At 47.5% G+C, this 12,537-nt stretch overlaps 1 protein-coding gene across 9 annotated transcripts in view; it reads right to left on the bottom strand.

Annotated features, from left to right (window-relative positions):
- Positions 1-4,834: 4,834 nt before the first annotated feature.
- PPP6R2 (protein phosphatase 6 regulatory subunit 2) overlaps positions 4,835-12,537 on the bottom strand; it is a 91,951-nt gene continuing 84,248 nt past the window's right edge. For 6 of the 9 annotated variants that reach the window (XR_010068320.1, XM_063308835.1, XM_063308833.1 and 3 more), the window contains one exon: positions 4,835-6,393. Coding sequence is in view for 5 of the 9 variants with exons in the window: in XM_063308835.1 (XP_063164905.1) it covers positions 6,342-6,393 (52 nt within the window). In the remaining 4 variants the exon portion in view is untranslated. Of the gene's footprint in view, positions 6,394-11,830; positions 12,039-12,537 lie in introns of all 9 variants that reach the window. The other 3 variants (XR_010068321.1, XR_010068319.1, XR_010068318.1) reach the window with 1 other exon arrangement.

The following is a 12,537-nucleotide window of genomic DNA, read 5'->3' on the forward strand; positions in this document are numbered from 1 at the left end:
GAAGATTTTCTGCCTTTCATGGCCAATTATGTTTAGATTTTCTGAAGGGAGGACACTGCTTTGCAGTGGTCTCCGTCTTTCCTGTTGCACCAGATGCTGTTCAGAGACTACTGTTTAGCATCTAAGCCACTGTTCCATGGCATCTTGTAGGGCTCCATATTGTCACCATCCTGTCCAGTATCACATGAAACTGATGGGAAAGTAATCAGAAGCATGGGGGTGAGCTGCTATAGGCACTCTGCTGTCTCCAAGAAAGTAGTCAGTCCTGTAGTACATTGCCTGACCCTAATAATGTGCTGGAGAACAGGCTGAACTGTATAAAAGATGGAGGTGCTGTTGGTAACTAGGAAACTGGATTTGGGTGTTGAGGTTCATCCTGCTTTGGCGTTGCATTCCCCCTGAAGAGTTTTGCAACCTCAGCTCGACGATCTTCAGCTGCCATCTGGGACAAGGATGCATAGTGTGCCAGCTGCATCACTTCTTCAGTTGGTTGGATTTGGTGCTAGTTAGCTATGCCTTGGTCACATGCCATTATGGCTACTGCAGTGAACATTGGTGGGGACAGGGGGAACCCTTGAAGTGTCTGGCAGTTGGTGCAAACTTCAATAACCAGGCTGTTAACCAACAGAAAGGAGCCATACAATGCCTGAGCTGAAAGTCTGAATTAGGTGTCAGTTACTTACGGGGTGTAATTTAAGAAATTTAGAGTCTTCTGGAGCAGGTGGCTATAATGAATTTTAATAATAATGGTATTAACCTTTAAAACTGAAATGGTTTAGGCTGTGAGGGAGGGTTGCTTGAGCCATGATCTTCTGTTAAGATTTGCAGCAGAAGCCTTTTTGAAGATACTATTTTCAAAAGTTCATCTATCTGGCAACCAGGACGAAGCCTTCTGCATTGCTCTAAGAAACCACAGTTGGCCCCCACACTCTCCATATTTAGAACTTCTGTAAAGACAGGTTGCTTTGCCAGGCTTTTAAGTTACCAATTGAAGCAAAGTTTTTTAAGAGTTAATTATAGCACTTACTTTTTAGTCTTGTTTTTTAAAATGATGTTGAATCCCTGAGTGCTCATTTCAGCAGAAAGGCAGGATTAGAGAAAATCCTTAAAAGTCCTCTGTTTTGCTATTCACAGTGTGCACTACCCACCTGTTGGTTGATCTCTCAGGGCTTCTATGGTTAGGGAAGACACTTGGAACAGCTGGTTGAAGACTCCCAAGGACACCATGAACAGAAAGCACCAGGGGAGACTGAAGTGTGGTCTTCACAAAACTTTTTGCCGTCTCTGTCCATTAAACATAACCAACTCTTGTTTCATTAGAAAGCTTGAGAAACTTTTTTTCTGTCATCAATAGGCATCAACTCGCTTCTTGGGGGGGGGGCAGCTATCAAAAGGTGAACTTAGCAAGGTTCCTACTTCCCTAGGTATGACACTTCAGCTGAGGAAGGGTGCTCAGCTGAGTTGAGAGGGGGGCCTTCCACAGAAGTAGTACCAATGCTATGACTGCTTCCACTGGTGAGAAGCCTGATGCAGAAGCCCCCCACCCCTGGCCATTGGAAAAGCTGGCAAGGAGAGAATCTGACTCTGGGAAAGGGGAGCTGCTGCTTGCCCCCACTTCACCATCTTCACAAAGCCAAGCCTCCCCGTTTCCCCGGAAAGACATTCCTGATGAAAGACAGCTGCTGCCCATCCACAAGGTTTATTAGGCGTTTCCTGGTGCTCCTGTTGAGAGCAATCTCATCTGAAGGACCGCACAGAGCTTCGCAATGCCTCGGAGTGGCATTCAGGGCCAGTCAGAACCAAGCCTACCTCTGCTCAGGCTGGTGCTATGTTCCTGCCTATACTGTCCCGAGCGTGCATGTGCGCGCACACGCAAATGTGCCCACATGCACAGCGTACGGGCTGCTGCTCACACAATTTCACCTGTTCAAGTGTTTTATTGGAGAAACGTCTACATGGGGGGGGGGGGACCACTGTTCCATTTACACCTTCCTCCCCTTGAGTATCATGGCAGTTATGACACATAGCCCCTACTAGTCTCCTCTAAGAATCATTACTGCACCAAAATACTTTTGGAATAAAGAATGCCTGTTTTCTTTTGTGCTTGTGCAGGAAATGGGTTCCTTCTCCATCTTGGGTGCATTGAGCAAAGTGAACACAAGATGGCTGGATTGGACTTACTAAAGTGGTGGGGGGGGGGGAGAGTTGGGCAAGGACAGAGATGCCCACCTGCCAGAAGCCTCACACACATAATAAAACATGAAATGGCCAGCCCAGACCTTTGCATCCCAGCTGGTGGCATCAAAAGGAGTCCAATCTCTGGCTTGAAAAGACCCTTAGCTAACTTGCCCCGCGGTGTGTTACAGGTATCACAGCCCACTCACTGAGTATTGTACTGTGTCCCCTGTTGACATGACAGGGTGAGCCCACATTCCCTCATGGCAGGCAAGCAGGCAGGCAGGCAAATACCGCCCCCCACCTCATCAGCCCCCCTCCCCCAAGATCCTTCCTGACTAGACATGTCTTCAGAACCAGGGGGAGGTTCCAAAAGCAAACCTGGTCCACAGGAAACAGGCTCGCTTATTCAGAATCCCCTTGGCAGGCCAGTGACCAGGCTCTGAACCCAAGTCAGCAGCCCTAGAGCCGACGGGGGGCAGCAAGGTCACGTCCACCCTCCTCCTCCTCCTGCACACAGGAATCCAAACTGAAGGATCCCGTGTGACTGCAAGCCAAAACCGGAAAAACGCCGTGGCCACGGGCAGTTGGCCTCCTTGTCCTGCTGCCGTTATGAGACCTTCCCAACACTCAGCTGGAGTCTTCTTTGAAGTGATTGCCTTTCAGTAGGCAGAGTGCCAGTGTATCCCCTGGTACTCCTTTGATTGTGGCCTGCGCTCTTCAGGGGTGCTGGGAACTGGACACCATTTGCAAGGTGGAGTGGATTCTTTCATGGGATTTGGAAATTACACTTCTGCTGAGGCAGCCCAACATTACCTGTTTTCCAGCCACATCACACTGCTGCTTTATCAAACCAAATTTTGACATTTTATTTCTGTCTCCTCAGGCGGCAGCTCACATATACAATTTTGGTAACCACCCCCTTCATCTCTTCATCCAAATCATTAATGAAGATACTGGACCCAGGACTGATCCTTGTGGCTCGTCAATTAATCTCTCACCAATTTGATAAGGGTCCTTTAACGAGCACAAGCATAATTTCTCAAGCCAGCTATGGAGATTCTTAAATGGCCATTCAGCCAACACCGACTTGTTAATCAGCATGGTACAGTGCAAGCTGTGATATGCTTCACTGATCAAAGTATTTTATGTGTTTAGCGGTCTCACAATCCGTTAAGGAAGCGCCCCCAATTTTAAAAAAAAATGGTACGTCTAGCAAGATTTGACAAACCCATGCAGGATTCTGCTTATTACTGCACTGTTTTTGAAGGGATTTACAGATGTTATGTTTTGTTCAAGATTTCAGGTACCAGTATCCAATTGCTTGACCTGTAGTCTTCTGAATCTTCCTTTCCTGCTGTCCTCCAGTCACCTAGCACTTCTTCGGTTCTCCAGGATTTCTCAGATAACATGCAAGGTTTTAGCCATACCATTGGGAATTTCCTTTAGTGCCCTGGGATGCAATCCATCTGGCCCAGGTGGCATAAACTCAAAGTAAAGAGGCGTTCTCTGACAACGTAGACATCGAACGTGAACTGCAGTCCTCTTACTTCAACCAGGTCTTTGCAGCTGCCTGATGGGACACGTCTTGGTTAGGAAAGGCTGAAACAGCCTGGAGCCTGAATCGCTCTGCCTTTCCCGTTAGCATTTTTCCTTCATTAAGCTGCTGGTACATTGATGCTTTTGAACAGACCTCAAGATCTCCTTTTAATATTCTTAGCATCCTTCACTAATCTCAGTTCATTCTGAGCTCTTGCCTTCCTGACACTAGCTCTCCTGTTTTGAACTATTCTTCTCCTTTGTGACCTCACCTCTTTCTGTTCCCTGCAAGTGTCCTTTCTTGTTCCCAGTCCAAGATTTACCTTGTTGTCATGTGTTCTTAAAATCCAACACAGCATTGTTGCTTTTGCAATATTCCTGCCACATCCACTTCCTCAACGAAGTCTTCCCTGTTTGTGTCAGGTTGTGCACAACCAGTCTGCTTGTGCTCCATCCTCTGCAAGAGCAGTCTGTCAGCCAGACAAGTCAGAAATATTCTGGAAGGACCGTGCTGGCCGAGCTGGTCTGCCAAGGAACGTTGTGGGATAATTAAAGTGTTCCATCACTGCAACTTCTGGCTCCTTTGAAAAAACTGCATTTTGGCTTTGGAAGGCATCATCCACCACTTCTTGATCAGGAGGGCAATAACAGATGCCAAGTCCAGCACTGCTTTGGATTCTCCAGAGTTTAACCCAGATGCTCTTTACAGCATTACCAAATGAATTCATTTTGCCTGCTGACAAGAACAGCCATGTTTAACCCTCCCTTTCTATTGCTTCTGTTACTCCTAAGAAGCCACATCTTTTAATTGCAGCATTCCACTGCTGACAAGGCTCTGCTGGCCACAGGCGGCTGTCCGGAGGCAGGGGGAAGGGCAGCAGACCACAGGGCAGCCAAAAGGGAGGGAGATAGTGGGGGTGAGTTGAAACGCACCCTGCGGACATATATGTGGGTGGGCTGCCAAGCGCCCAAATTTTGATCACGTGACTGCAGGGCGCTACAACAGCCATAACTTCAAGGACCAGTCATAACTACCATTTGTTCAGTGCCATCATAACTTTGGTCACTGAACAAATGGTCATTAAGCAAGGGCTATCTGTATTTATTTGTCCTTCTGGGCCAAGAACACAAACTAATTTTATTTTCCATACTGAGCATTAGTGCATAGACCATAATGGCCATCAACCAACAGCCATCAACTTTACGAATAGCTCACCTTCACAAAAGCAGCATGGAAATCAGCACTGCCTCCCCAAGGTAATCCTACCACCAGCCAAATTCCCATGACCACAAACCACACTGGCTCACACAGTGGGAGAAAAGTGGTCTGGCTTTGTTCTTTACAGGCCTTTAACCAACCATTTAATTTGCAAAAAACACGGGGCAACGGGACATTCTAGGTTTTTCTAAAAACAAACAGAAGCGTTATGCTGGGGATGGACTACAATTGTGTCAGATTTAAGCTAGTTTGCTTCACCCATCCCAGAAAAACTTCAAGTTTTGATTTCAAAGTATTTGATTTTGCATCTCAGCTCTGTCACTGAGGATTAACAAGTTCCACTGAGGTTTGGCAAGGAGCATGTGGCCTCAAGGAGCCACGAATGCCAGGAGAGGCACCAATGAGCTAATTTCACCCAACAGCTCTTGGCCAAAATCACAAGCTAAATTCTCCAGGAGCTCAGTCGCTCCACCATTATTATGCCCGGGGGAAGACTGGCCCCTGCCTAGCAAAGCCATTTCCAGCTGCCCTGGAGTCAACATCTTATCTAGGGAATGGCTCACTCACCTCTAGTTTTGCCAGACCATACCAGCATGGCTTCCTCAAATGTCTCTTCCAACTTTCAAGGTTGGCATGAGATCCAAAGTGCAAAGTGTTGCAGTTCCTGCTTCTATTAAAATTTTTACAAAATTAAACAAACCAAAGGAAGAATCAATCTCTATGTGAAAGGCAAGTCTCCAGAAGCCGTCCCATCCCAGAAATGCTCCAGGACCTAGTTCCCTCCAAGGCCGTGGATCACCACTGCACTGTCCGTTAGGGACACCTTTGTTCACAGGGATGATACTGGCTGACTTGTAAGTCCCTCACCTGAAGTGCCCTCCTTCCTGAAACATCTCAGGAGTGGCAAGAAACTCTGTCCTTCAGGCTATCAGCTGCCTGTTGCTCCCCACCCCCAACCTTCTCATTTCAGCAGCCATATTCCTGATAAGGCATTATTGCTCTATAAAAAGCTGGCAGGGATGTTTCAGTGCCAGCGCTGTATGCAACTTAAGTCACAATGTCAGTGGGCCAGTCCAGTCCCTTCCCGGAGAGCAGAGAATCCTGGAGGCAACAGTGGGAGATCGCAGGCCCGTACCTCACTCCTGCCCGCAAGAGCAAAACCAAGAAAGGGCACGGGCTGCAAGTCAAGGCTGGATGAAGGCTTCAGCCAGGGACCTGGTGAAGATGAGCTAATGCTGCACTCAAGCCACGTACGGACCTTTCCAAGCCAAACAGCAGGGCTGAAGAGGGACCATGCTCGCTGTCTGTTCTCTTCGAAGGCAGCATTTGTGATGATGAAATGAAACTGTCAAAGAGGACAAGTGGGCAGTCCAGCCTCAGTCAGGCACTTTCCAGGTCATCCCCACTGTCAAGCGGGGCCTTTCAGCATGGCCTCTGCTCCTGGGTGGGGCTCCTCTTTCCTGCAGGAAAAAAAAAGGGGGGGAGAGGTTAACAGTTGCCACCAAGGCAGCTTTTTTCCATCATCTTGGAGATGCCGTCAGTACAACCCCCCCTTGCAGCCTAATTTCCACAGGGCTTTGTGCCTCTCTGCCTTGTGCACCCTAAAAGAACAGAAAGGGGAGCTTGTTCTCTTGCAGCCTTGAGAAAAAATGCCACCTCAAGACTCTGAGGAAGACAGCTTGTAGGAGCCAGGAGGGGAGTGCCTTTACCCCACCCGGGGCTGTTCCAGGGTGACTGGCCAATCTCCCTTCCCAAGAGATTCACACACTTCACAGGGAAGGCAGGGATGGCTCTGAAATTGGGGAGGGGATTCCATTTAATAACTACTCAAGAGTATCTGGAGGTCCTGCTTGAAGTCCTTGCTAGATCCAACCCTGGCAACACACACCGAGTCTCCTGTATACAAGGAAACAGTCCTATTGCTGAATCCTGTTGCTTCTGAAATAAAAATACTTTGGCCTAGCTTGGTTAGGGTTAGGTTCCCTGGTTTTTCTTTCTTGCTGCAGAACAGTAGCCATTTGGCCAAAGACAAAACCAGAGCTTTTTAAAGAGAGAGAGAATGTGCCATCTGTTCAGACTTAACATGTGGTGAAATGTAATTTTAACATATATGATACGGTAGCAGGCAAGTGGGCTGACCTGCTATGCATCACAGAATCCTGGCTGGGTGACAACAGGGATGTAGCAACCAGCTGGCAATCAGATCTTGCACCACTCACGTCATTAAGACAAGGAAGGTGTGCGCAACTCTTGCAGCGATGCCAGCGAGAGTACCAGAGATGACTCGCTGCATGTGTGTCTGGAACTGGGCCACTCTGACACGCTTGAGCAGCAGCCAGTGGACTGACTGACCAGGTGCCTGACAGTGACCTTCAAAAGCTCCCTTTGTTTCAGGGTCAATACTGGAATTACAAAGGTTGCTAGTCCTGGGGAAATTCAATCTCTGGTCTCTAGGAAAGGGATCTAATATAGCTCATGTGTTTATGGTCTCAAAAGGGACTGTGGGTTTGTCACAAGAGATCACTGTGTCAACTCACATGGGAGGGCATGTGCTTGATCTAATATTTAGTTTGATGCAGATGAAACATGAAGATGAAGGGTATCAACCTGTGTCCTTTGCCATGATCAGATCACCGCTTCCACAAACTGGCATTAGATGAGATTGCTCCAGTGATGCCTCTGCCCAGTCCTCTCTCTCTGTTCAATTTATATGGCTGCACATCTCAAATACATGACTCTGGGCGGTCGTCACTCTCAAGCAGCCCTTTGGTTTACTAAGGAACTGAGGGAAAGGAAGAGACTGAAGAGGTACCCAAGGCTGATGGTGATGAAGGCCAGAAGTGGACACAACCAAGCAATGGTAAGAGTTCGTGGTAGGCTTACACAGTGGCAAAGTGCACATTTTTCCTTATCCTTACTGCTTCTGGATTCTCACCAGGTGGCACTGTTCAGGATCACCTAGATTCTATTAGGAAAAGATGGATGGAATAAAGTACTGACAAGCACATCAGATGAGTTTGTGCACTTCTTTGAGAATAAAGTCACTTCTGTATACTCAGGGTTGGATGCCAGCCAGGGAGTGTCTACTGTGGTGAAGGAGACAGCATTTTATGCAGCGATTTGAGATTCCTTTGACCTTTAAGAACCTACAGTGGACTGAATCCCTACTGGCTTTTTCAGGCAGCCAGGTAGAATGTGAATTTGTACTAAGTTTATTAGTTCCAGGATAGAATTAATACCTCCTTGAGGGAAGAGATCATATCACTCCTTTGAAACTGGTGGAGCTGTGCCCTCTCCTAAACAGGCCTTTCCTAGATTTGAGCACTTTAGACATCCTTTGGCCAGTCTCCAACCCTCCTTTTCTAGGGAAAGTTGTGTGGAATTAGCTACAGATGATTCTGGATAAATCAGATTATCTGGAACCTCTTCAGTCAAGACTCAGACCTCTTCATAGAGGAGAAACAGTATTGTTTGCTCCAGTAGATGACCTTCATTGGGGCCTGGAGGAACTCTAGAACTCTAACTCCTCCAGGTCTTTAGACCCTTCTGTGGTGTTTAGTACCACCATCAAACTATGGTACCCTTCTGGCCTGCCTTATGGGGTGGGAGTGCAAGGCACTCTTTTATAGTGATTCCATTCATACCTGACCTGGGGCAGCAGTTGGTGGTGCTAGAGAAGTGCTTGAGGCCTTGTGGGGTTCCCCTGTGCTCTTCCCTATGCTGTAGTATCCGCATGAAGCTACCAAGAATGGTCATCCATCAATTTTGGGTGATGTGTCACTAATATACTGATGACATACAGTTGTGTATCACTACCCCAAGCCAAGCCAAAGATGGTCAGTCTCAAACTGGTGCTTAAAGGCTGTGAGGATGTGGATGGGGCAAAGAAACTTGGATTAAATCCCTCCAAGATGGAGTGCTATTCATCAGTAGACAACATGGCAGATCACTAACATTAGTCTCAGTAGTTACTCTGGGTAGTCCTCCTGGGCTTGCAGTAAGTAGGAGCTATGTCCAAGGGGAGCTTTACTCAGTTTTTCCTGGTACGCCAGTTACAGCCCATCTTAGACCACATATCCTGGCACTCCTTAATCACCACTTAGTTGGACTACTGCCAATCAATCTACATGGGTCTGCCTTTGTAATGGTATGTGGGAATGACCTTGGGAGAGGGGGAGGAACCGCAGCCAGGAGAATGGTGGGGTAAGAGGCAGCTTAGCAGCCTGCAAAAGAAACGTGGGCGGGGCAAACGTCTCAGGAGGGACCCTCCCTAGCTTCTTGGGCTGCAAAGGCGATGGGAGAAATGTACTTTCTTTGATGATGACCCAGAAGTTACAGCTGGTACAAAAAGCCATATTTATTTATTTATTTGATTTAGCCTGCCTTTATTTCTTGTGAACTCAAGGCAGTGTATATACCTAATACCCCCACCTATTTTCCCCACAACCACCACCCCGTGAAGTGGGTTGGTTTGAGAGTGCGCGACTGGCCCAAAGTCACCCAGCCTAAGGGGAGATTAGAGCTCACCGTCTCCTGGTTTCTAGCCCAGCACCTGAGCCACCCCACCAAACTGGCTCATATGTGACTTCACGCTATCCAAGACTATTTCCTTCAACTGGTCTCAGCCTGGACGTGGATCTCCTAGAATCTTTTAGTGCTCCCAGATGTCTGGGGAGGGATTATGGCATGGCCTTGACGGACAAGAGGAAGAGCCACGACCAGGCAATTACCAGAGAAGCAGGGCTAGAGCCCATGCCAAGAATCCGAGCAAAAGTCTCAGACGAGCTCCTCCCTGATTCATACGGGATAAAAGGGGGAGGGGGAAGCACATCTAGACTGTCAGATTCTGTTACTGTGACTGTTACAATAAAAGTAGCCCTGACCTAGATGGCATCGGTTTCTTACACCGGTTTACCTTATAGGGCTGACAACTTCACAGGGCAAAGGGAATGGGGGCTCACAGGCCCTGCTATTCTGCTGTTGCACCTGCTTTGTAGAACCCCCAAGAGAGATCAACCCCAACTTTACTAACATTTTGTAAACTGCTCAAATTAGAGTTATTCGCACATTTGCTGTGATTATTGCTATATACTTTCAAATTATCATCATAGCTTTTTTAAAAAATTACATTTATTTTATAAGTAGTTACTGACTTAACAACAATTTGAAGTTACAGCAGTGCTGAACGAAGGGACTTACAACCGGTCCCCAAAGTTACAGCCATCGCAGCGCCCCCACAGTCATGTGATCTAATTTGGCCGCTTGGCAGCCCGCCTGCACTTAAACCACAGGGGTGCTTCAACTCCCCCCACCCACCCATCTCCTCACCATCTTCCAACCCTAAAAATCGGTGGAACGCTTAATGACGGCAACAGGGATTGCCATTGCTAAGTGATGTGGTCATGTGACGTTGCACTTTACAACCACATCACTTGGCGATGGAAATTCCAGTCTCAAATGTGGTCATAAGTTGAGGACTACCTGTTGATACTACATTGTGGATGTTTTAATGTACTGGATGATATTGTAAGCTACTGACAGTGGTTTGGTTGTGGCCAGTAACAAGCTTAGGAACGAATAAATGTGCCGTGGCTAGGGTGCTGGCCCATCAATCCCACCAGCACACAGCATCACCTATTTTGAAGTGGCTGCATTGGTCCCCAGGAGGCTTCCAAGGGCAGGTTGTTACCTTCGCAGCCTCCCTTGATGCAGCCCTAGGTTATCACAGGCACTGCACTGCCCATGTAGGATCTGACTGCTCCTCTGAAATGCGGGGCAGCGGACAAGTCTTGGCAAGTCCTTTTCGGTAGTAGTTCCCCTTTTACAGAACTCTCCCCCACTTCAAGATATGTGAATTCCCCATCCTCCAGGCTTCACATAACTCGGGGGAGGAAGCAAGTGAAAACAGTCACACCTTTGGCCCTAGCTGAATGGAGAAACTACCACAATTCTGATGGGAACCTACTGTATTAGCTGTTTTGCTTTAATTGTTATGCTTTAGTGTTCACTTCCTGGAGCCAATCTGAAGTTGGGTGGCCTAGAAATGCTGCAAAAATAAATAACAGACGGCATCCACAGTCACCTAGTGTGTCCCGGGAGAGGAAAAGGAAGCACTGTGCCCCAGGGAGCGAGTACAGAGAAAGCCGTTCCCCAGACAACAGGAGGCGATCCCCAGAACAAGCGTCGAGAAAAGCAGGGCAGAGTGCTTTGCCATCTTCTTTACAGGGGCTCCTTTGGGAAAAGACACGCTCTGTCGCAGGAAGCGCAGAGTTGGTCAATGTGGCAATGCAAGGGGCCAATACGAGGGGAGCCTGGGAGCAGCACCAAGGAAGGCCCCTTGTTGCTCAGCCTTTTGGTCTCCTAGTGGCTAAGAGAGGCCTCTAGGATCAAATTGTAGAGTGGAAGGAAGCCCAAGGGCCATCCAGTCCCACCCACTGCCGTGTGCATGAAAATCGATGAAACCCCCTACAAAGAGCTGTCTGGCCTCTTCTTAAAAGCTACCCTCCAGAAGTGACCGAAGTCCAAGAGGCCTGCGACCAACCTGGGCCATAGTTTTTATTTTATTTTCTTGAGTGTGTGCTGTTATATGTATTATGATACTTGTTCTTACTTGATATTCTGAACCCACCACGAAGGTTTTAATGGTCTTCTATCATGTAAGCTGCCGAGAGCCAACCTAATTACAGCTGGACATAACTGTAAAACAAGTAAATAAATCTCTCCCTTTAGCGATGGAGAACCCCCCCTGTCTATAGGTAGATCTTGCTATCAGGAAATCTCTTCTTCTATTTAAACCAAACCTAGATTTTGCAACTTATACTTCTTATTTTTGGTCCTAGTTGCTACAGCCATGGAAATAGTTCCTGGCCAATTTCCCCAGGGCACCCTTTTATATACCTGGACACAGCTATCACGTCTCCCCTCCGTCTTCTTTTCTCCAGGCCGAACATCCCAAGTTCCTTCAGCCTCTCCTTGTATGCCATGTCCTCAAGTCCCTGGATCATCTTCATTGCCTTCCTTTGAACTTTTTCTATCTGGTCACTATCCTTCTGGGAATAGGGTGCCCAGAATCATTCACAGGACTCCAGGTGTCATCTCATCAGTGCTGAGTAGAGAGGAATAAGGACTTCACACGTCTTTGGTATGATGTTTCTTCTAATTCAGCCCAGAACTGCATTACTTTCGAGCAGCTGGATCACATTCAGCTTCTTAACAATCTCATCCGAGTCCCTCTCAGACACAGTGTTTCCAAGCCAAGTCCCTAATCCTGTCAAGGGTATCGTAGCACTACTGCCTGTAGTGCAGATTGGCCCCATCGCTCCTGGCCTTTCGGAGGAGTCTGAAGACCTGGTTCTGCCACCTCGCTTGGGGTGGAAAGGGGAATTGATCTACATGAGGATGGCTGCTATAGACCACTCCTCCCACACTTGGACTGCTTTAGATTCTTTTGCCACTTTTTATTTTTTTACTCTTATTTATATTATTTATTATTGTAATTTTATGTTGTGGATTTTATGATTGTTGTTTTAATTGATTATTGTAAACCGCCCAGAGTCCCCCGAAGGGAGGAGATGGGCAGGGACAAATTGGATAAATAAATACAT

This window comes from Candoia aspera, chromosome 7 (assembly GCF_035149785.1).
Source record: "Candoia aspera isolate rCanAsp1 chromosome 7, rCanAsp1.hap2, whole genome shotgun sequence".
Classification (NCBI taxonomy): Eukaryota; Metazoa; Chordata; class Lepidosauria; order Squamata; family Boidae; genus Candoia; species Candoia aspera.